Genomic DNA, 25,346 nt, shown 5'->3' with positions numbered 1-25,346 from the left:
TTTCCTACCACATGATTTTTCTAATTAGCAGCAATCAGTAATTCTGCACAAAAGGGTAGCACCGTGGCCTCAAAAAACAGGACTGTAGACACACACATGTCATGTTATTATTAAGTACGATTTGCAATGGCTTATCTTTTCCTGTGGGCTAAACTAAAGGTAACTTCCAGCTCTGCGTTTGTAATCTCAGCCCCTCCCCATTATTTTTGCTAATTGAATTGAAACCAGAATTTTAATTTTAAAGAACAGACCTGACATCACAAATACACTAGGGACTGAGTTTGGATCATCCTGCATAGTTCAGTGAGTGCCATCTCCTGAATACACTTCCTATGTATTTCAAGCTGCTTTAGTTGTGAAAATGAGCTTTATATCCAAATCTATACAGAGGTGAGATAGCTAGAGCGTGATGGCGTGACACAATAGTGGTACAACAGGCATATATCATGGTCTGTAGGTACACAGGCAGCGTGGCTGCTCACTTGCTCACCCGGTACTAGCAGCTCAGGAGCTGCTTCCCAAGCAGGAGCTGAACTGTGAGTGCAGCTGGGCCGAATGCTCCCAGAGGGGCACAGGGGAGCTAGCTGGGGGGTGGGAATGAATCCAGCAGTTCCTCAGAGGCCAAGTCACTCAACAGAGAAAAGATGTAAAATTGTCTTTCAGCCTTGGTTAGAAGCCTTTGTGCAACAGCAGAGTTAGGAGAACTCACTGCTTACGCTGTACTAACTACTTACGTTACAAAATCGGTGCTCCACAATGGCTGCATGAAGGAAGACTTCTCCAGTGTCCAAAGACCGTGCCAGTACGTCATGTTGCTTAATGTGATACCCTGGCATAACACATCAGAGGTATTTTAGATGTTATTTGTGTAAGAAAGAGCTCTACTCACCAGAGCTGGCACACGCACACACATGTTGGCTGAGGGGAACATTCACCACTATCTTTAGATCCTTCTTGAGGAGCAGCGAAATAAGAAACCAGTCTGCATCTCCCTGGTGTACAAAAGCTCCCATGTCATCCGGCGTGGCTACAGAGCCAAGTACGTTACACGCAGGGTCTCCAGCTCTCTTCCCTTCGCACACAGCTGGGCTGGGCTGTGTGTTGAAACACGCTTTATCCCTGAAGGGCCCATGACAGAAAGTGTACCAATTTAATAACTAAATAATTTTTTAACCTCTCCTTCAATGGGAACATTCTGCCCCTCTCTGTGGAACAGCCTTGAAAGAGCCCAGCAGACCTCTGGGTAGATGTTACTTACTTCTACACATATGGCAAAACCAGAAATACAACCACTGCAGTACGCGCCCTTCAGTCTGAAAACCTTCTTGACTGTAGCGAAGTTCCTGGGTGCATTCAGGGCTAATCCTGCCCAACCACTGTCCCAGGGAGACACCGTCACTGAGCAGTCGTTTCTGTAGAAAAGGGAAGGGGAGAGCAACTCATTTCATCCTTGATCTAAAGCCACAGACACCACTTCTTTCTCCAGTTCTCTAATTTCAGATTTTCTCTGACACATTTGATAGTTTACAGCAAACTCGAGTGTCTTAATAACTCAGGCTGAAAGAAAGCTGCAGAAGAAGCCTAAGTCCAGTGTAGAACAGCCACTGCAAAATCAGGTTAAACTGCAAGACAATAAACTAAACTTTAATTAAAACACCAAGGACAAATCTGCTCCTGGTACATTTTATCTGACTTGAAAATGGTAGGAGGAGCACCTTGCACGAGCTAGGAATCTTCCCCAGAGCTCTGGAGCTTTTATTTCAGAACTACAATTTGATTTCCTAAGTCTTTGGTCTTCCACAAAACAATTCTAATCAGGTGTGTGTCCATGTTTACTCCAGAATAACTAGTGAGCTTGGCATCAGGTTTGATTTTTATTTGCAGAAAAGTTTCCAATTTTCCTACGTAATTCTGCTCAGCAAATCTGATCCTCACATGTAGAGAAACCCACAAAGACACAAAGGCACGTTCCAGCGAGCGGGACCCCTCTGCAGGCCCTGCACACTCTCCCGGGGCTGACAGGGAAACATCACCACCTTGGGCACCGCGCTTGGCCTCTTGGCTGACACGCTCAATATTCCTGAGCTTCACTCACAGGGTTTTCCCTCTCCTCAAGAACTTCCACACCAGTGAATATTGCCTTAAACGCACAGCTCTCGCTGGGCCAGCACGGCAGCATCCACGCAGGGAACCAGCAGCTCCACTCGGACTATCGTTGAAGTCTCCATACGCCGTTTATGCTTAACGTGGACACCACACACCTCAAAGAGAAACGAGCAGCAGCTCTGCAGATCCACCCCCTCTGAATGAGACCGACTACACACCCTGAGAGACAGCCAGCGGGACCCGCGCCAGAACGCCAGGCTGTTCCCAGTACAAGCTCCTCCTGTGCTGCTCCTGCCTCTGGTGCTGGCAGCGTCACCCTGAAGGCAGCCTCCCTCCCCATCTGACAACAGCATCCCGAAGGAACGTGACATAGGAAATTATCATATTTTCCTTTGTGGCACAATCAGGAGCCCGATTCATCAGCGCACAATGCGCTAACTTAGGGGTTTACAGCTGCTAATTGCTGTATCACTGACTCGATTGACATGCCTCTCTGTTAAGAATGGCTGGCATGGGATTAGTCATACATGGCGACTCAGACTGACATGCTTTTATATGTTGACAGACTTGGAAAAAACAGAAGTTCTTTTTCTACGGGCTACTTTTAAATCATGACAAAGCAGTTACTGACTTCAGTCAGAACACACTCCATTACACTGACATGAGACTCTCTCAGTCTGGTTTCACGTGTAGGCTAGCCAGTGACACTGTTCACTGTTGCACTGTTCGCTCTAATTTTACATTTCATTTTGCTAAGCAGCAGCCTTTTAAATGCCAAGGAGAACATCTGTCTTCTCTCCATCACAAAGACAGTCACAAAGGCGTCTGTCAACATGAAGCTGGGTCAGCCACATGCCTGCTACGTTTAACGTCAAAAAGCTGCTTATCTTAAAACTGTTTGCTCAGTTTGGGCAAATCCTGTGCAAGCAGCGTACTTCTGAGAGCGTCCTGCTAGTCATGGGGGAATCAACGCTCCTTTTTTAATCCCGGAAAACACAAAGCTCAGATCTCCTGCTTCCTGAAATATTGAAATAACGGGGGTCTTGGATTAATGACATGTGGCTTGGGTGTTAAAGTACACACATGACATACCACTGCAATTGTTATTAGGTATAAAAAATACAAGATTTCTTTTTCTTACAGAAAAAAAAAAGCTTCAACTAGTTTTAAAAAAAAAGTTCTCAGCCTAAACCTAAACTTGCTCTTCCCTGATCCACTGCAGGATCCTAAACTTTTTTTTTTTTTATTTGAGGGGGAAGTTGGGATGAAAATAATGGAAAGAATGAACAATGCTCAGGGGTTAAAGCAAGGGCTTTTCCTTTTCCTTCCAAGTGATAAGTTCTTGGGCTCCTGCTAAGGCTACAGAAAATCTCAGACTTTTAACTTCTTCAGAAGAAAACACACGTATTCAAACAGTACCACAGGTAACACAGCGTTGTTCTGGGGTTTACAGCAGCACCAAAGGCCTTTTACTTTCCCTGACATACCTTTATTTAACTCAATGTTACTTTTATTCATCAAACATTTTCTCATGGCATTAATAGTTACTGACACTGATCTGACTGCTAGAGCTTGTTCTGGTTTATATACTGATATAAGCACATCTGTTTTGAAAGTAAAACCAAAGTAACAGAACTGTAGAGTTAAGAAAACTTTAAATTAGGTCTTACCTCGTGACACACAAGCAGTCATCGACATCACCCCGGCTTCCCGTCTCGCAGCCGGGACACGGGGAGCGGAGCCGTGGCAGCCCGCGGAGAGGCCGCCTCCGAGGAACACACATCTCATTGCGCATGAGGAAACCCTCTGCTCCCTCACGCGCTGCCCAGAGGTGCCAGCCAGCCTCACCAGCCAGCTCTTCACAGCGCCAACAACCTGAAGTAAGCAGGCTGCTCTCAGAAATGATTACAAACAAGGACATGATGCAAATAGGCAAGAAAAAGACCCCGGGTGAAAACCTCCTGCCACCAATCTGACTTCCCCTACCAAGGAAAATGCTGGAAGGAAATTAACTGGAACAGAAATCTAATTGAAGATGATGATAATTTCTTCTCATTATTTAGAGTTGCTAAAAATAAAGTCATCCTCTCTTGTGAAGGTCTTTTTTATCTTAGTGGTAACCTTTCATCACTTGTTTGTAAGTCTGCCCTTCCGGGTGGTTCTCATACCTCCCCTAGGAATTTGAAAATCAAGATTAAAAGAAGTCATTTCTTAACCTGCCGGGTCAATTTAGTAAAGTAACAACTGAAACCAGTGAACTTTTTCCTTCAAAAGTAAGCAGTATTCTCATTTTGTCCCCTGAAACGCAGGCATACATATGTACATAATTTACTTTTTGCTTTGAGAAAGCCTTGATGATATATCAGGAGAGCAGAATTAGCTATTCTAGAGGAAAATAACATATAAGAGTGCTCAAGACATTTTCTTTATTGTCATAAAGACGGGGCTGTCTGAACGGAGGCTAAGAACAGGGTTCAGAATGATCAACCATACAAATGTAAGATGCACTTAAACTTTTAAAGACTGCACTATAGGTGTTGACTAACAGGTACTATTTCAGAGATCCTTGGTTTGAACCACTCCTCTGTCATTTCACGCGTCTGCTAATTTAGCCTTCAGCTTCCCTAGTCTATGCAATGTCATGTCCTTAGCTCGAATGTTGAGCTTTTGGGGTGTGGGGGGGAAATGCAGAAAACCCCAAGTCCTGCAAAGCCACCACCACACAGAACGTGGTGGGATTCTAGGGCTCTCGTTTTAAAGATTTTCATGGCAAGAACGGATTTCCTCACAACAAAAAAAATACCGCTTTTGTTGTTGCCAGGCTTACAAAAGCAGTCTGTAACGGGAGCCAAGCTATGACCTTTCAGGATGATGCAAAATCAGCAGCAGTAAATCAAATGGTGACTTTGCTGACATGTCTGTAACTTTAGTGATTAATCCAACAAATAAACAATTTCTGCTTGGAAATACAGGAAAGAGGAGTGTGGGATTCTCCTCCTGCTCTGCCCTGTTACAGCTGAACTCTGGATGCAGTTTTAGTCCTACCAGTTCTCACAGGAAATGTGAAAAATGCCTGGGCAAAGGCTGAGGATTAAAGTCGACAGCAGATCCACCCATAATACATCATTAAAGAAAGAGAAGATAATGAAGGCAAGAGGAAATACTCTCTGATTTATACGAGAAGTTTGCTCCTTTTAACAGTTGCCCTATGACAGATCCCATCTCCTCTCCATTCTGTCCTTCTGTGACATATTCCCAGAGCAAGTGATATGCATTTTCCCCCAAGAGAAGCATTAATTTTACCAGCACAGCTAAATCTAGCTCCCACATGAACCTACTGCCCTCCTCCTTCGTACCTTCTACTAGACCCTCCCCTTTCCTCCATCCACACAAAACACACAGCACTCAGGTGGAGCACTACACCCTCTTCACACCACCCTCCTCACTGTGTGAACCTATAGTAACGTGGCATAAAGCGCCTTGCGGCTGGCATAAAGCTAGAGTAACTTGCCAGTGACTATGAAAGTGAAGCCTGCCCAAGGCTCCAAAATCTGCAACTGTACGGACAGTTCTTTGAACTGACTTTCTAAATTATAAAATAAGTTCTTCCCTTGAGCTACCAATAGCCCAGAAATCTATACTCAGAATGCTGATCTCCAGAGCTCAACAGAAAGAAAACTGAGAGTGTATCCAATTTGATCAGCTGCCCAGACTGTAACATCTAGCACTGGTATACAGAGGAAATACAGCATCATAGCTGCCAAGTATGTGATCTTGCTACTGGAGAATCAACAGGATCTGGACCTCAGGACTTCTTCACTCCACAGCCACTCAAAAGCTGTGTTTCTGCCCTTATAGCATTAAGGAAAGGATACAGACCGTTGCTTTTATATTACTTGCACAAATCTCCACTGTTGGCTGTTTGTCCTGCACAGATACCAAGGCATAACAAACAGAACAGTATCAAAGGGTCTCAGTGACTAGAAAGCTTTCTTGCCATGCAGTTATTTGGGTGATAACTCAGGTGAGCAGCTGTAAGGTGGTAAGGCAGTAACACCGATACCTCACCACAACTGTGTTATGTATTTATAGAGCTCACTGAAATCACTGCATGAGAAAATATTTCACTTGAATTTTTCAGAAGCAAAATTAAAATCAGGTTATTATAAATAATTACACTTGGAATTAATTCTGTTCTTGAGCCATTTAGCTTCACATTTCAAGTCTTTCTACACAGCCACAAAACAGATGTGTTCAGTTTTAAATTAAAGAAAAAAGAAAACAGATTCTTGGGAACTGAAGGAATACAAAACAAAATAACCCAGTGCTGGGAGACCAGCAGCAACATTTTGAGAGTTGAGAAAGCTACAACCTACCCAACTAGTCAGACTGATGAAAAGTGAAGATTCTCTCCTCAGGAAACCTCCACTGCTTAGCTATGCAGCCCTGATGTGGGAATCAGCTACACTATAACCTCAAATCAAAACACTTCAAGAACTTCCACATAGGATGGTGTTTAGCGAGCAGAGGGAATGTTCATGAAGGTACAGGATCACATCATGAAGCTTCCAGATAGATACTTTTTTTTTGTCTTGTGGGTGAGAAGTCTGCTTAAGCAAGTCTATTGGTCTAATTCCTCTGTAGGTACAAATTAAGAAAGTTCCTCTCCTTCCTGAGAGCGCCAGAAAAGTTGGGCGACAAAGAGAAGTAGCACTTAATTTCTGCAACAGAGTGAAAGGGAGAAGTGGAAAGCTGGCTGGCTAACCTATACTCCCTGTGATCCTTCCAAACCTTATAGCTAGAGCAACTCAAGAGGAAGCTTCAAAATAGAACAAAACTGATGCTAAGCCTCAGGAGAACTTCCCATAGACAGACAGGCCCTGACCAGAAAAAGGGACGTGCCAAGACCTGTCGAGAGCCAAGAAATGAACTGAAGCTCTTAGGAGGAATGTGAGCTACTCAAAGCCAGTGACAATACCTCTGATGGGAAAGCTCCCAAACTGGGGCATCCTCGATCCACTGCTCCTAAAGCCTCAAACAGGAGGGTCTTTATAGCTGACTTTCCTGGCTTTCTTCCAGGTTACTCCTCTTCTGGCACTTCTGCTTTTCTTCTGCCCCTTCGTATCTCCCATCTAGAATGGAAACAGGGGCAGAAAATATTAGCACGGTAGGCAAAAGAATTACTGGAGCTTCATTACAACAGAGATTTGGGGCAGCGGGCAATGATTTCAAAGTATTTCAGTTTATTCGCTCTTCTCTCATAACTCAAGTTTCTTTGCTGTTTTTTAAGGTAAGCGATTGTACATATGAGGTTAGATTTATTTTGTACTTTATTTGTGAAAAGTTTAACTGGGGAAAACAGTCAATGACTACACTGTGAAAGTTTAGTAAAACACAAAAATTTCACTAACACCACTATAGAGGCCAACAAATTACAGGTCATGGCAACTTATTTACACCTTGTACCTGGTTCATGAATAATTCTCTGTATTTCACTCAGGAAATGGACAAAAAAAAAGTGGTGTTGTGTTTTTTTTTTTCTCTTGAGTACATTTATAATATAAGGTCAGAACTAATCAAGAAATGTTTGTTAAGAAAGAAAATGAAAAAGCCCAAGCCCAATTCTTACCCTGGATTTCCATTTTAAGATCTATTCTGGCTGCTTAATTCTTCTGTTCCGTTACCAAACTCAATGCACACCTTCCTTCTGCAAATGAATCCAAACCTTTAATTCCAGGGGACAGAAACTTTAAATGGCAGCGCAGGCCTTAGAGAACAGAGCCGATGTTATTTCTAGCCACTCTCACACCGGATTGCTAAGTTAGACTACCCTGATTTCCAACTACGCCACCAACCTCAGCTTAGTGTGGACGTGAATCCCTTTGGGAGCAGCATGCACTTACTGTGAAACAAACAGTTCAGCTTCTACAGCAGTCAGATCGGTAACAACCAACACAAGTCTCAAAACCAGAATCTTGTTTTAAAAAAGTGCACTCGACTAACTTCTTCCTTTTCTGTATTTCTTTTCCACAATAGCAAAGCTCTTTGGCGACTCCTCACGATTTTAGCTGATTTGTTACACAAAACCTAATGCTCCTATGGTAATAATATTTTCCAGTACATACATGCAAGAAAGAGCAAAACAGAAACAGCAAGCATTGAAAAGTTAACAAGAGATTTATTTAATCCTCTTTTACACACGTGACGTTTTTAAAATACATGCTTAATGCAAGATTGTCTTTACATTTGAAATCAGACTCCTTTTAGAATTCCAAAATCCATTTTAAGACACCATCAAAGTCGGGCTTAGAGCGTCCAAAGTTGGGCATCCAAAAATCGAGGCAAATGAATTTCACTAACCGCTTCTGAACCCCTTGTCCAAACTGATTAAATTAAAAGGCATTAACAGACAACGTTAGAGATGAGATATACCTGTATCATCTGTAATACCTGTACTATTCTGCTGCCTAGCAGGCTCCATTAAGATTGGTCTTGCTGTACTAGGCCCTTACTCAGCAAAAGAGACTCTACCAAACAAAGCTCAGACAACGGATGGGAGGCGGAGACGATGTGACTTTCTTTGGCTTCACTGGAGGTCTCTGGTTCAGCCCGTGTGTTCTGTCTCAATCCATCCTCCCATGTCTGTGACTATTATGAAGAGGACAGAGTTGCTTAAAATAATAAGTGTTTTTAAAAATCACAATAATTAATCATATTAATCTCCAAACTGTGAAAGCTGGAACATAACATTTTGGCTTAGAAAATTTCTGAAGCCACAATTACCTCTATTATGGCAACAGAATAATTTAAAACCAGTAATTTGGTCATATTCTGAAACAACGTTCTGTTTTGGCCCCCTCCTGACACTCAAGTGACATTTAAATCACATTCTTCTCCACCCTTTTCCAGTATCTCAGATCAACAGGTACGTGGTTAGTGTTCCTAGCTGATTTTTAAGCATCAGATATCTTGATGTTATCTATCAGAATCTCTTAATGACATTTCCAAACACTACCAACAGGAAGCTAAATTAAGTAACGGATACTATAATTGTTGGAAACGGAACTAGAACATCTCCAGCACCAGGGAACCGCTGTACATGCAGCAGTTGACTTGCTCCCTGTTTCTCCCTTGCAAATCAGAGCGAGCGGTTAACAAAGCAGCTGATCCGGAGTTTGCAATGTTTGACTGCGGAATTCCTGTTCACCAAAATTCAGTCAGCAAGTAAATGAAATGCCTCACGCCGGGACTTCCGAGGGCACTGGTCACACAGGCGTATCGGGCAGTTGGGGAGAATGACCCTGCTACGTGCTATACATCAGCTGGGGCCCTGCAGGGCCCATGGGGCAGAGGATGTATAGCTCACTCATTCCTAACTACTGCCCTAGAGAAAATCACAAACACTGCCCAACTGCGTGCAAGAGACATAGAATAGCAAACATTTTAATTAGGGGGAAATCGTCTTTATGTCTGCGTGACCAAATAATTGTAATGGTGTTACATTTATACCATCTATCATCTCAAAGCATTCCCAACTTAGTACCAGTAACAATATACAACTCTTGCTCTAATAGCCAGTGGGTGGAACTGGAGTAAAGAGTTTTTCATTACAAGCATGCATGACCCCAGCACAAAGGTCATTTAGAAAATGAAAGATCCAAAGGAAACTGAACAGCAATTTTAGGAAGGTAGGATGAAATAAATTAAAAAAAAAATAAAAAGAAAACAAAGAGAAATACAGAACCTTTTTTTAGGACTTTGGTTTAGTGTGTCATCTGAAAAATAACATTAATTACATGGTTCTTAACAGTGCCAAAGTTTGGCATGGATTGACACGGTTGGAAGAAAGACCATTACCTTTGGCAGTCGCTGACACCAGCTCCCTGAACACATGGACTTAATCTTTGAGTTTTCCTTTGAAGTGCAACCACAATGGCCCTGCCTGCTCAGGGAGAACCCGTACAATTAAAGCACAAGCAAAAGGACACATCTAAAGTCTCTGCTGCACTAATGTCTATAGAGTCCCCAAACTGCTACTGTTTAAACACAAGGACAGTGATCCTTTGCTCATTACTATAATAAATGCAACACTTTTATAGCCTGTCCATGAACACTATGAATAACTGACCTAGACAGCCATCCAACTTGTCACATTCCTTTGATGACAAGAATTCCTGACGTTACTTTTACCGACGGTTTAACAGCCAGCTCCTGCCCTGACATCACGGGGGTTCTGGCCAAGACAGAAACGCAGCCGCAGCAGCTGCCCGTGCCCCCACGCCGTGCCTACCCGCTGTGACCACTGCTCCTCCGGCCTTTGGAGACATTCTGCAAAGAAGTGAACTTTACTCTGGCAACTCCTATTTCAATCACGTATTTATATAGCATTATCACTGAAAAGTATCAGTTGCAGGAAAGGGAACTCTGAAATCTACCACCAGTCTCCTGTGGTGCAAATACACACCATTGTGAGCAGCAAGGGAGACCCATCAGAACTGCCCACTAGTATGAAAACACATTTTCTTTTGTTTGCATTACTTCCAAAATAATAATGGAAAATTATCCTCAGGCCTTTTCCTTCCCCCACCTCCTCACCCTCCCTCCACAGATCAGGAGTGAATTAAGAATGCTTTATAACAACAGAACCTCTGTAAGACCTAATCACAATTATTTCATTCATAAAAAGCTTGCTTAGAAACATGGATCTCCTGTTTTAAGTAAAACTTCAATATTGGTGATGTCAACAATTCAAAAGGATAAAACACATGCAGTGTGGTTACTCAGAGTGGCAAGGCTGCCTTAGATAATTAAAACCCCTCATCCCCTCCCCCCTCACAAAAAAACCCAAACAAAGCTGTAAGTATTAAAAGAAAACCCAACAGTCCCTATTTAGGAAACAGGCAATCCACACGAGTTGCCGGTGATGTCATTTCATTTATACGTCGCCTGAGTCACAGGTTCCTGAGGAAGTGGTACCACCTACAGAATTACTGTCCAAAAGTCAGACTTTGAAGCATGAAATGAAAATAAAGACACTTTAAGACAAAGCAACTCCCCCCAGCAAAATCATACCTACTTTATAGATTTCCTCACCTCTCAGACTAATTTGAAAGAAGTGTGTCACTAGAAATTAATTTGCACGTTCATCCCCATCCCTCCCTTACCAGTGAGGTACTGAGCACTGGGGGTGAGGGGGAGATATTCATGGGGAGAGGAAAAAAAGAGGGAGGGGGGAAAAAAAAAAGGACACCTATTTACTAGCTGGCAAAAATTAAGAGTTCAAATGCATTCAGAGTGGGCCAGACTTGGAACCTCCACTGCCCTTGCCTTTCTTCCAAGCCTGTTGACATGATGTGGAAACAATTTTAGCAGCATTTCTCCACGCAGTTTTAGCCCATACTGGTTTTGATTTAGAAAGTAAAATCGTTCCAGAAATGAGACGCCAGCTTGCATTTCAAACGCCCCGGGCTCCTGCAGTGCTGCCTCGCAGGGGTGCATCAGCTACAGTTTCTCAGGAGGGTCCATCCATTAGGCCAAAAGAGAAATTGAGGAAAACACTGCTGACCTCTTCCGTAAGAATGAAACCAGAATAATATCTCCCTTTTCTTATTCAGGTAATGAATAATAGTATCTCACTAACAAATCAAACAATGAATCATTCTGCTGAGATCTTAGAAAAATCAAACATCCTGGTGCCAAAAAGCAAACTGAAGGTACATACAAGCCTAAATTTTTGGATGCTCAAAGGCTACTGAAGCAGCAATCCACAGCCGAAGAATCTAAGAACAGAGAGTAACTGCTTGGGAAAGGAGAGAAGTTACCAAGAATGATTTTTTTTAAATCGTGCTTCTGATTTGCAGCAGTACAACACTAGATGTATGCTTCTATCTTTTCCTGTTAGCATACTAAAATATTTTGTTAAGCAGTAGTTTGAAATTTTTAGCATTTAAAATGAAATGCACGTGTGCATGTGACCTTCAGTTCCAGAGGCAAAGTCCATTGTACTTTGTATCAATGTCCTATATAAACAGCTATTCAAAGAACAAGAGGAAACAGGCATTTAGACTGCTATAGTAGATGGAAAGACAGTGTGTACTCCACGCCAGCCAGGAAACATAACACGTTTGTTTTTAGAACTCCTGACTGCCCCTTTTTATCCCCAAGCCCAAGGAAGCGCCTGCAAGAAGCTACACAATGGCAAGGGAGTACCGGCCTCATCAAACAAAGAAACCACGCTATTTCTTGTGCAAAGTTCAGACAAACAGCTGATGGGTTCTGAAAATCTTTTCAGAGAATGTCCTAAATAATTCCACCAGATTTAAAAAAATGTTATGGTTAAGTTGCAACAGGCAGTAATATTGTCAATTATTGAGGGCAAAAATTAGAACTTGAAATTATAGATGGTTGGAGTACTCACCTGCAATCTTATTCTGGGGTGAGATCATTTGAACTGGGAAATTAGGTGAAAAAACTGCTGCCCTAAGATACAGAATACCTTAAGGTACTTAACATCATTGCTACTCCAGCTTATTGCTGTTAATTCTTTTGGGAGTAGCTTCAGTTTCCCTTCCACAGCGCCAATTTCCTCGGCCAGGTTGAAATAATCCTCAAGTGACTCAACTCAAAAGACTTCACTACAACCTGGACAAAACACCAGTCGTCAGCTGGAGGAAGAATACGGATTGCTGAATTTCAGCTACTGTACTTAAGAGAAAAGTGGCTATAAATTAGCCCAAGCCACAGCCTGTTTTGGTTAACACTACATGACTTCAAACAAGAGTCAACAATACTTGAACAAAACAATGGGTCAGAGCAATGGACGAGTTTCTTTGACCTGGGACAACTGAGAATAAAAAACATATATATTCTTTGCCAAGTACATATATCCAGTTTCCATATGTTTACAGTTGAGGAATTAAATAAAAGTTTAAGAAAAAAAGCAGGGAGTGTTAACCTCTCTGTGTCAACCTAGGAGTAGTGCTACCACAAAGCAAGGAGTCCTGCGGTCTGTCCTTTCGTCAGCCACTGCTCACTACGAAGAGTCACTGTTGTCAGTGGTAGTGGACCAAAGGGTATCACTAACAGTAAAATGAGACTGAAAACACCGTGGACAAATCGTGAGGGTTTTTTATTTCAAAACCTGACCAGTGCTGCACAAATAAGAAAATGAACTTTTTAAAAACGGTTACACTGGATAGCTGAAGTGATAATAGACAGGGAAAGTCTGTATTAATTTAAAACCTAAAGCATTACCTGTGTGCTGCCACAGTATTTTTAAACACTGTTAGGGTTCTGGAGAAAGTCCAGGCAGCTGCAAGGGAAAGAGAGCTAGAACTGAAATGGGACAGGTAGGCAGGTTTTTCATAGGTTAGGAATTTACACACTGCCAGACTGGGACAGTACCAAGTCCTTCCAGCGTCACATTTCTGTCTTTTACAACAGTTAATCCAGGTGCTCTAAGAGAGAAAAGGAGCACAACACCCTCTTGAAGGAAAGTTTCATTTTGGCAGGATATGCATGAGCACAACAGCTGCACTGAAAAAAAAACCAAACCCAAGAAGAAAAGGAATTAATGAAGTCATGTCAAAAGATTCAGAAAAAAAATGGTAACAGGCTTGGGACATCTTCCAGACTATGTTTCTTAGGAAGTCTGCTAAAGTTTACCATGTTGCAATTATTTCTTTAAGGGCTCTCTTTGGAGTATAAATGCTTATTTGTTTCTAAAGAAAGTATTGCATTATTATTAAAAAAGAAACTCTTTTTCTCACCATGTAGCTGTTCATACGCGTTTCAGCTTTTGCGTACTCTCAATGCAAAGTGCCAGTACAGCGAACATTGAACCAGCGGGCAGCGTGAGAATGGCTCTTTGCCCTGGTAGAGCACAGCCTGGACCATCACTGCCAAACAGCTGGCTGAACGACAAAAAAGGTTGGCTGTGTGTTAGCTTGCAACATATTTATTTTTGAAAGAACGTGAGCTATCCTTCCTATTCCTGTAAGAAGAAAGCCAGGACTCTCCTTGAACTCTTCAGAAATGCTTATACTCTGAGGAGAAACTATAGAAAAATATCCTCATGGATTCTGTAGGAAACAGGCAGGGTTGTTCTTGATCAACAGCACAAAAGCTGGTATCAGAAGCTCAGTGATCTTTTCACACGTTACTGGTATTAATGAGGATCCTGCATACCAAAGTCTATTCTCAGGCACATCCTCACAATCTCACTGTTTTTATGATTTGGCTTGAAAAAGAGGAAGAAAGCTCAGAGGAAAGTTTGGAGCTGGGTGAACTCTTCATGGCCCAACACTGTCCCAGAGTAGTGCAGTGATGAAGCTGCTATTAGCAATTCCAATTAGACTAGTTAACATGCATTTAGAAGGAACTGGTTCAGTAAGAGAGAGAAACAAGTGCTATGATGTGATTCTACAGTGCATACTGAAAAGTTCAGAAATACATAAAACTCATTTCAGTACGAGTTTTCTATGAGAGCACAAGTGAGAAATTAAAAGAAAATGTTTATATATGGAAAAATTACTCTATTTTGCTAATACTTCTGTTGCATATATTTAAGGTGAGCAGCCAAATCTTATACAAAGAAATAGATTTAGAAAGAACATTATACAGGAAGTAGAATACCAAAGATGACAAAAATGAAATTTCAGTTTATGTCACTGGACTTCTCTGAGGACCCAATACCAAAGCCATACAGAACACAGGGAAGGGAAAAGTATTTTTCCAGGCTCAAACTCAAGGATTTTAAGGGCTGGAGCAATCACTACAGTTTCCTGTAATGTGCCAAAATAACTATTGTGCTGTTGACTTCTTCTGAAGGAGAATCTCCCTTTAGTTCTTAAGAGTCATCAGCTTCCTAGGAATATAAATCCTATGGTTCCATTCCTTGGTGATTTTCTAGACCAACCTGTCTGGGCCATCTTGAACCTTTCTTCATGGATCTAAGTGTCACTTTCAAATTTGTGCCCCTTCTCCCTTGTAAGGCCCAATATTGAAGGCTTAAGACTCAAACTGGCCCCATGCTCCTTGGAACAGATTCTCATCTGGCTGAAGGCTGAACCACCTACTGGCTACAATTCTGCTGGCTTTAATGGCGCTAAGACAATTTACACATGATATCAAGGGCACGCCCTAAGTGAAATTTAGACCTGATCGACATACTACGACACACGTAAAGAGAATTTAACAGTAGATTATGAAAGCAAGGATGAGAGCAAGTGAGGGCTTTAAAAAAGAAAACTCTCATAGAGAATCTGAAGTGCCTCACTTCCATGAATATGGTACCACTCCATAACAAATTCTAGATTTCAGCCAGCAAACACACTGAAGGGACGACACCGAAGAAAAATTCTAGTCAGTAGAAGTGTGAAAGCAAAACAGAGGCTATCATTCCATGAGTTTCTACAATACTCAAGCACAAAAATGATGTCAATAGCTCTCCATTGAGATCTGAGGTCTTCTAACATATTAGATGACTCCCCAGATGTGATATGTAGGTGTCATAGCTGCCTTCTGTGAGATACGGTCCCGCTCACACTGCCATATAATGCCTTTACGTTTCTGTTAGATAGTTTAGGAAGATGAGCAGGTTCCTCTGAGGCTGTTCATTCCCTCTTCCCAACAGATTTGGTTTATACCTGAAAAGCCGTGGTAGCTGTTGGGTTCTACAATGACAGTATGAGTTTGGGCTCTTCACTGATGCCTGAGAGGTCATGGCAGCACAAATAAAATTTAAATCCTACCTCCTTCACGAAGAAAGGTAAAAGTTTAGCTTCTTCCGTTAATGAGCAATAACTGGAGCTGAGGACCGTGCCGAAATTCTGCCATTAAGTGCATATAAGCCAGTAAATAAATGTGTTTATCTGTTAATAGTATTTGAATGTGCATTCAGTCATTGGAATGGATTCTCATGATTTCTCACTCAGTAAATGCCTAGATTGAGTAAAAGCAAAATAAGAACAATTCTGGTCCGCAAGGAGAAAGAAAACAACATTATAGTTGGACAACGGAAGTTATTCCAAGTCAAACTGAAGTGTTTCTGAGCATCAGAGACATCTGGGAAGCATATGTACAGGAAACAGCTCAGCCTGAGAGAGTTGTATGGTACTGAAATTACAGAGGTAAGGAAACGTTATATTAACCCTGAGTTTTGAACCTTTCGATCTCGTATACTTCTGCAGTTAAATAGATATTTCAATGTAAAGCTACAATCTAACTTTAACTTGATAAGCAGTTTCAGCTATTTAAAATAATTATTAATGTTTATCAGATTTCAGAAAGATGTCTAGTTTTCAAGTTTTACATAACCAAAAAACTGCAAAGAGACTTTTACACTCCACTGTCAGCAACTCCAAAAGACAAAGACCCAGTCGTTCCCTTTAAACTACCCTGGTACTGACTCATGATTCCAGTTGGACTACGGCATGGGTAACAAAATGGAAGTCATTTGAGCTCATGACTAATTATATACATTAACAAACTGCTTTAAAATGGACATGGCGTGTTATCAATCCTATTGTTCATTGCCTGACCACCAAAAGATCAGTTTCCTATGATTACTAGTCCTTCAAAAAATATATTTCATTCATATACATTTTTATATTACAATGAAGTTAGCTAAACAGGACATTCCCTTAAGGCTACTTAAGAAATCACTTACACATAACAAACAGGATCGTTACAATAAATGGAAGGAATAGCTATTTTAGACACTTGATGCAAACCTCTGCATGCTTCAATAAATCTTCTTTTATGATCGGAATATGGGAGCTGCAGATATCCTTGTTCTTAGGCAAATTTGTCCTGACAGAACATCTTCTGAGGTGGCATAAGAGAGAGACTGTGAAATTATCTACACCAAATATTCAGAGCTTACATTAAGGAAGGAACTAAAATAATTGGATTGGCCAACTAATTTTCATAATCTATATGGGAAATAAAGACTGTTTGGCAGATAAAACGATTTGCATTTTTTCTGAGGGAGTTAGGCCATAATCTCCACAATATAAAACCATAAAAGGGATTTCAAATATACTTCTAAAACATATTCCAAGCTAAAAAAAATAGATTAACTTTCAATTTTGTAATAATGTACTTTGATATTTTACAAATCCATTTTTCTCAAGTTATCTTTTAAACACAAGGATTTTCTACCTACTGTTTGTGCTCAGCCATAATCTCTGAAGTCATTCCTGATGCTGCAAAAAATGAAAAACTTAAAATCCAACCAAAATGAAAATCAGAATTGATCTTTTTTAACACCTGTAAAGTACATCCAAGCATCTGAGAACAGCAAAGTTAGAGAACCAATTTCTTATTTCTGTTAAGCATTTCTCTACAAGTTTTGACTGAATCAATGATCCTCCCCTAAAAGCAACTCTACCTACATAACAGAGTCTTCTCTAAACTTAAGGGGAGTCCAGTGATGATCCCAACACACTTTGGTCTTTCCTGTGTAAATACAAGTCAAACCACTTTTTTTCCATAGCATGAAATGATGAGATCTTTACAGAGAATAACACCTCCATTGACACAGGCACGAACAAGCATACCGTAACAAAGGAAAGGGAATCAATTGTACTATAAATACGTACATTGAAACGGCAAGCAATGTGGTGTGGGCAGCAGGTGTAGGCTCTCACCTACTCCTGCTCTCCTTTAAAGATGCACTTTCACTCCCAAGAGCAGAATACTCTCAATCTTAACAATAAATTCCAACTAAAGGTGCACAAATTTGGGCAAGATGAAAAAAGACATTTAGACATGCTGCTTGGACATGTCCATTGACAAGCGAAATAAAAACTGGGACAAATGAAACACCAAAGCTTACTTAAGCAGCATATTTTATATGTAAACTGTATTTAAAAGCAAAAAAAAAAAATAAAAAAAAAAAAAAAGGAAGACAACGTTTAAACATAACCACATTGCTTTAGTTATTTACAAAATAAAAATGAAAACATGGAGAGTTATATCCATAACAGACTGCTTTTAAGGTGAAGACATTAATGTCAAAACGTGGATTATAATTGTTTATATTTGTAGCAGTCAGAACAGGTAAGCAATCATTAACTAGTCAAATAACAGATAAAAGGCAGCGCTGCAGTCCAAAGTAGGTCACCTTCCACCTTATTCAGCTGATTTTCAGACTGTTTCGTCATCGCTCATGTCCCAGATCTGTAACAAAAAACGAAGTGTAATTTTAGTTTGTGGAGTTCAAATATGCTTTTAATATACTTTTATAAAATTAGTATTACTATTTAAAAGGAAGAATAAATAACACTTCTGGACTGTTGACTAGCACCAATGGAGCTTTACATAAAATTCAGTATTTTCCCTTCTGTTAACAACCTCCACACCATTCATTATTTGTAATTTTGGGGGTATTTTTTGACATATGCTTTTCAGCGTCTGTTCCTGAACTGTCAGTTTGGTTATTTGCTATTTATTATCATTTACAGTAAGCCATAGACCAAAAACCAGACACTTTGTTTTGGTTTGCTGATTCACTTGGCACATACTTAATCCGGGTAATAACTTACAATAAACAGCATACTTTACTAAACACTGCAGAAAATTTTCAAGACATTCATGAAGAACTAATTGTTCTCCAAGAGTTCTTTTGGTGCCTAAATATTAGATCTCATAAATAGCAGCATAAAGATGAAAAGTTATATGGAAATTTGTACTTTCCTATTGTTTAAAGAAATTTAAAAACTACACAGATTTTTTTCTGCAGTACGAGACAATTGTACTTTTACTTTGCTACTTGCCCGTGCTCAGTAAGCAGTTGTAGACTGGGGGAAAAAAGTGAATATTTTCACAGAACATCAAGGACTGGTATCCTTAAAAACATACTACGGCGAGTGTTATAAATCCATACCAGTTACCAGGGAGCCGAATGCATGATCTGAGGGAAAATACAGGGACTTGCAAGCACAACTATTTAGCGGGGGGCAGAGGGGAGAGAATATATTCTGAATATATGCTGGAAGCTTTTTCTTTCAGAGAAATGTGGGTGCTCTTAAAAGGCTTTTTAAGATATTTTGGAGGTTTAGCTCATGGCAAATGGCGTCTTTCCACTTGGCAGGGCTTGCAGTAGCTCGGGATCAGGACTAACATGGGTACTCAGCTTTGAGTTGGATTTAATAATATGATAATATCAATTTTATAATACATAAAACTCCACCTCCGACTTAGAACATTTCAAACTCGCCTAAATTAGCAGCAACACTGCTGAAGTACCATGACAAGTCTTTTTGGTTACAAGCACAAGAACACCACTTCCATGGCACACAGCACCCAAACCCGAGCTCCTCACTGCAAACGCCCCAACAAAAAAGGAGCAGCATCAGTCCTCTGTCCCTCTGGAAAACGAAATTCAGTTCATTTCTTCCAAAACATAATTGGTGTGTTGGCGTAAAGTGGCCCACAAAGTTATTCTCTCATTTTACATCCCGACCACTAAAATATACCTCTCCAAAGAAATACAGAATGTGAACATTTATTTAGACTGTAAATTCTTCAGGGCACAAAGCAGGATTTTCCACGTGTACGGTGTCTAGTACAATGGGGCAGTGTTCACAGTTGTGCTGTCTGACACACATGCATTAGCGTTAGACAAATAAAAAATACAAACAACCCCATTTTCTACCCAGGCAACAATGAATATTGACCTATAGCTTTAATAAACCCTTTCACAACAAAATGTAGTATTTCTGGAATGTGAAAACATTCCGAAAAAAGCTCTTCAAATCCAACCTCAGAAAACTATTACTCATATAAAATCAAATTGTGCTACAAGCTGTGTAAAATGCAAACTCTGAATGGCAAGATTTTCTCAATTCCTAGAAGCGTTGCAAAATGGTGGTGTAAATCCTTATGGAAAATACTGAAGGAACAGTTTGTTTACAAAAGAAAAAAAAAAGAGTTTTCATCCTGCCCTAGATGAGCAGCTTGGAGCTTGCCAAGGCAAACACAAACGTCCAGCTTACCAGTCAGGGTCAAGGATGTGGAAAATAAATACAAAAAACAAAATCTTTAAATAGAGTTTATGGTATGATTCAAGCTGGCCAAAAGCAAGGAATCCAAAGTTCACACTGATAGTCCCTCTTTGTCTAACCCACTCCAAGTTCTGAAAACAAAGCCCGTACATTGTAACCCTCACAAATGCACCTCCCTGTCAAAGCAGCACAATAAATACTTATAAAAATGCACCGTGAGGTGATTCAAAGACAAAAGTGAAAGCAGCCAACCGACAGCCCAAAAAAAAGTCATCTTTATCTACTAAACAGATACACTGTGAGCGCAGCCAGCTCCTCCGCGCTTTCCCATCACCCGTCCTGATCTGAACGGAGCGGGTGAGAAGGCGAGCACGCTCGCCGTTTGGTTTGGCTGGTTTTTACAGAGGAAGGCTGTAAGGGTGCCCGGTACGTTGGTAATTGTGTGATAGGAAAATGCTGCCGCCCAGGGACGGGCTAGCGGCTCCCCAACTCCTGCAGGGCTCGGCGAGCCTTTCGGCTTTCCACGTCTCGCGCGCAATGCTCACGTTACGCCAGCACCCCAGGCGGTGCAGCTCCCACGGCACTGGGATTCCTTTTTGTTGAAATGAGAGGGAAGAAAGCAGCTCCCTGTACTTGGCCGTAACAGTCGAGGACAGGCAACCCACCGAGGGCCTCAAGTAAGCTGCAGACTAAGAGGCCAAGCCCATCGCAGAGCCCGCAGCAGCGCCTACCAGGTCATTTAAGAAATACAGTATATTGTTAACAGTAGGAGGAGAGCGAAAAGAATGACAATTAACTTTTCTCCTCTCTAAAGCACACCTCTTTTCTAGGACTCTTTTATCATAGAAATATTTGCAAAAGCACTGAAACTGAGGTTCAAAGGGATTTAACCGCTATGCAAACATCCTGGATTGAGGAGAATTATTTTTAAGTGTTTGACAAGGATGCTATTATTTTACTTCGAGAAGAATAGACAGTTTTATAAGACAGTTTACACTCCATCTAACTATCAGAGCAGTCACAACAGCAGCACTGCGTGTTGCGTCTTACTAAGGTTTATAAAGAACGAAGTAGCAGCACCTTAATAAATGACATGCAGAGGGTAGCGGAGAACATGAAGCAAAAGGGGAAAATTCAATGCAGAAGTTACCAACTGCACGATAACCTAAAGAAAACAAGCTACACGATACTGTGCAAAATAAGCTGTGTTAAATGTCAATACTGATAGCTAAATCATAATACATCATGGGCTCTTAGTGAACAGCAATACACCTGTTCATAAAAAGACATTTGAAGTACTGAGACTATGACTACGCAAATGCTGATTATTACTTCAAAAGAGTGAAACTGTTAAGAGGAGAAATCATGAAATATAGAAAGCCATGAAAGACAATGTGTAAAATGACTGTCACGCCAAAAACCTGGTAGCTAAACCAGCTGTGAATTTGGATTCTGTTTTCACTTCTCTCTGTCCTGCAGCACACCTCGGAGAGTCAAACCGAAACACAGTGACAGGCCATGACAGAAGCCATAAAATAGGAAGATAATAAACCAACTGTTAAAACCAGCCCAGTTTGTACAAATCTGGACAGATTATCTGAACGCACCTGTTTCTTCAACTGTGTGCTTTTATAGTCAAACTTCTCTGTAGAGGTTCCTCAATTTCCGATGCAAATTATGTCTATTCAGGGTAAGAGAAGAATTCCTGCACTTATTTTCTTGAAATGACAAGTATTATTTTCTTATGTAAGAGGAAGAATGAGAAAAAATCCCCGTGTATTAACTTAACTGTTCACAAGTTCCCAGGGATTGATTTTACCCCATTCCAGATTGCGTGTTCAATAACTCCTACTCAACAGAGCGCTTTGCATTTCCTTCATACAGTAATAACACCTGGTACCTGAAATCTAACTTCCACAACAATTGTTCACCTACTGAAGCAGGTAAGGGCTTTGCATCTTAGAATTAACATATGCAATTGAAATAGATAACTACTGTTTATCTTTTAAATAAACTTGCGAGATTATAAATGTAGCCTTCGGGGATTCTTAAACGTTTCTTGCCAGCATGGATCTAGCAGGATTTGCCACAAAAACGGCTACCTCATTAAGAGAGACAAAACAAACAAACAACCCCCACAAATACTATTTTCTACACACAACTGAGATAAATTTACATACACATGTACCAAAACACTCTGCTTAGAGAAACCTGGAATAGTTTTAGTATGCAAACCACAGTATTTACTATGTTATGAATGCTCCAAATACGGTGAAGAGTAAGTGAAGAGTAAAATTCTACAGGCAGAGGCAAGGGCTGAAAATTAGACGTTACGTACATCAAACAGCACAGCTGAGAATCACGTGAGAACACAGAGCTTCCCAGATCAATTAAGGCTTATCATATATTTTAGTCTTTGATTTAGAAATATACACTTACTCAGGAAACCTAAAAAAATGAAAAAAGAATATATTCAAGCATATGTTTAAATTTAAAGCAACTAAATTACTTTATAGCTACAAAATGTGAGCTTTTTGATAGATATTAGGTTAAAAATGTTTTTGTTCTGTGCTCTACCAGAGAGACAATACCTCAGAACTTTCGGCAGCCTAAATTATTTCACAAATTGTACTAGAAATGAACTAGGCGTAGCAGGCTGCATTAACACTCCTCGTGTGACTTGTTCAGTGTTCTTGGTCCACTGGCTGTATCTTTCAGCAATGGCAACAGAAATGAAACTGCAACCTGGAATTCATTAAATGCCTGCAAGTTCTAACATGCAACTTTTTCAGACTTCATGGTATAGACTGAGGGTTAATTATAAAGTTCGGCACCCTCCTTTCATCTTGGATACTCAATGCACAGTAAGCGCTACCCTTCATCTTACTGAAACTGAAAACACTTCAAGCATTTTGCATATTCAACAATTCCTTCGCCATCCCCCTTTCCCACAGGAAAAAAAAGCCATAAATGAACCACCAGCACGAGCAGTATTCTACACTAACGTGAGCATTTAGCTCTGCTCAGAATTTATAGCCAGATGCATGTCAGAGCCTGCGTAGTGCACTCCCCGGTAAAGGATTTTCTTTGCTATCTAAGAAACCAAGGTAATGCACTTAAATACGGATCCACTCTTGCTCCCAGTGGCAAGAGCTTATCCTACAACAATCGCAGAGGTTCCCCCGTCACAACTGTTCAGCCTAACCGCCTTTCTACAACAGAGGTCTATTTCTGCAGCAGGATATAGCTAATTTTTTTTTTTAGAAGTGGCTGCTAACTTTCTATAATTAAACTACAGCTAAACCCAGTTTTGGCTATAATCTGAAGAATTAACTACAGATTATCAGGTACTTCTTACTGCAGTTGACACAGAAATTACAAACTTAAACACACGCAAAAAGAAATGAACTTTAAAAAAAAAATCAAAGCCAAAGATTATAAAAACTGCTTTTCTTTCTTCAAGTTGCTTTATTTAAATAGCAGATAGAGAAAATCGTAGATACTTTTTCCAGATGCCTGTATACAATGGCCCTACCCTTGCTAGTTGACATGGCTGACAAATTCCTGGCATCCCTAGTACTTAAACAAATTCTTTTTTTCTGTCTCTGCCTTCACCTGGCTGAATGTTCACCATCTTGCAATAAAATTCAAGTCCGTCAGCTTTACTTTTTTTCAATGATGGTGTCCCTGGCTGATGCTTGGTTTCCCTTTACAGCCTTTCCAAAATTCTGTACTTTCAGCCCATAACCACAGCTTAAAATCTAGGTCCAGGTCTTGAGGTATTCTCATTTTGATCTCAACCAACAGCAACCATCCTTCTTCGAGCTCTCTTGCACACAATTCTCTTGAATACATGTATAATACTTCTCACGAGTGGCCTCACTTTTCATACAAACTACAAACATCACCCCTCAAAATCACCCTACTGATTTCCATCTTGCCAGCTGCAGTATGTTTAAGAATCTTGCTATCACCTTTCAGGATATCTCTTCTTTCTTTCCTCTGATGCCCTCCATTCTATTAAGCTACAGGTGTCTTGAATTGGATTTTCTATCCCTTTACTGTTTCCTCAATTTTTGTACCCTTTTTATCCACCACCTCGTGTTCTAGGGGCTTGGTACAGAGCGATCACAGTCTTTTTCTGGAAATGTCCTCTTCCAAGATGGGCTTTATACTTTGACCTACCTACATTTGAGCTATTATGGCAGCAGCTGGTCCATGCACAAATTCAGCAAGCTCCTTAGCACATGGGTTTAGTTGGCTCATGCACTTGAAAGCAAACGATTTTCTAAGTACCTTGTAGAACTGGCATCTAAGATTCCAGATACTTTGCAAGATATATTTAAGAACAAAACAGAAAAAGGCAAGTAAACAGAACAGAAAGTACTTGTTTATCGTGTAAACTTTTAGGTAGAAAAACTTTTTAATATACCTAACAATACATTCCAAACATATACAAATAGTAGCACTGGACAGTAACCAGTCCCTTCTGGCTTTATAGCAGTTTTCTAGGTATTAATCAGATTATTATATGAAAACATTCATAAAAAGGAATTTTTTTTTTACAATCACAGGGTTTTTTTACATTTTACAGTTAATGAAACAATACAATAAAAGAAACAACAAAAAAAAAGCATACTAGGGGTTTTTTGGTATAAGAATGCCTCGGACACATTTCCTTCCATTGTTTCTTGTTTTACATGGAAAAAAAAACAAAGCAGAGAAGCAAGCAAATACAAAAGTAATTTCTCTCCCCCTTCGAAGTGCTTTGGAGCTGAAAAGACCATTTTTCAGCACACAGCACTTGAGTTGCTGGAATGACGTATACCTAAGAGGACAGCTTCTACTACTAAGATAGTTTCTACTATTATTTTCTTTTCCTCAGGCTCTTAAAAACTGAAAACGAACAAATGTGAAAACAAACAAACCACCACCCCCACCAAGCAGGTCTGATGATTGCCATTATCCTAGTTCGTGTGGGATTTTAATCTTCATTTTACTACCACCAAAAGGCAACTATCCAAACAATATGCGTTTGAATGAAGCCGCAATTAATGTAACTACCGTCATAGTAATGATTAGATCTGATATAAACCCTTTGACTGAAATGAAAATGAAAACATTATAGTATATAAAAGTATACACTCAAATCCTTCTACCATCTTCCTCCTTTGATGTGCCCAGATTTTACATTAAAAATAAAAATATGTGTAAGTCTCTATTAATTACATT

At 40.4% G+C, this 25,346-nt stretch overlaps 1 protein-coding gene across 2 annotated transcripts in view; it reads right to left on the bottom strand.

Moving 5' to 3' along the window:
- Positions 1-25,346, bottom strand: part of ATG7 (autophagy related 7) — a 371,865-nt gene that overhangs the window by 247,131 nt on the left and 99,388 nt on the right. The window contains exon 13 of one of the 2 annotated variants that reach the window (XM_068419881.1): positions 18,028-18,288. The exons of the other annotated variant lie outside the window; for it this stretch is intronic. Within the exon in view, the coding sequence (XP_068275982.1) occupies positions 18,256-18,288 (33 nt within the window). The 3' untranslated portion in view covers positions 18,028-18,255. Of the gene's footprint in view, positions 1-18,027; positions 18,289-25,346 lie in introns of those variants that run through there. 2 annotated transcript variants of the gene reach the window in all.

Source organism: Nyctibius grandis, chromosome 29 (assembly GCF_013368605.1).
Source record: "Nyctibius grandis isolate bNycGra1 chromosome 29, bNycGra1.pri, whole genome shotgun sequence".
Classification (NCBI taxonomy): Eukaryota; Metazoa; Chordata; class Aves; order Nyctibiiformes; family Nyctibiidae; genus Nyctibius; species Nyctibius grandis.
The sequence above is the reverse complement of the archived record's forward strand: the minus strand, read 5'-3'. Positions and strand labels throughout refer to the sequence as shown.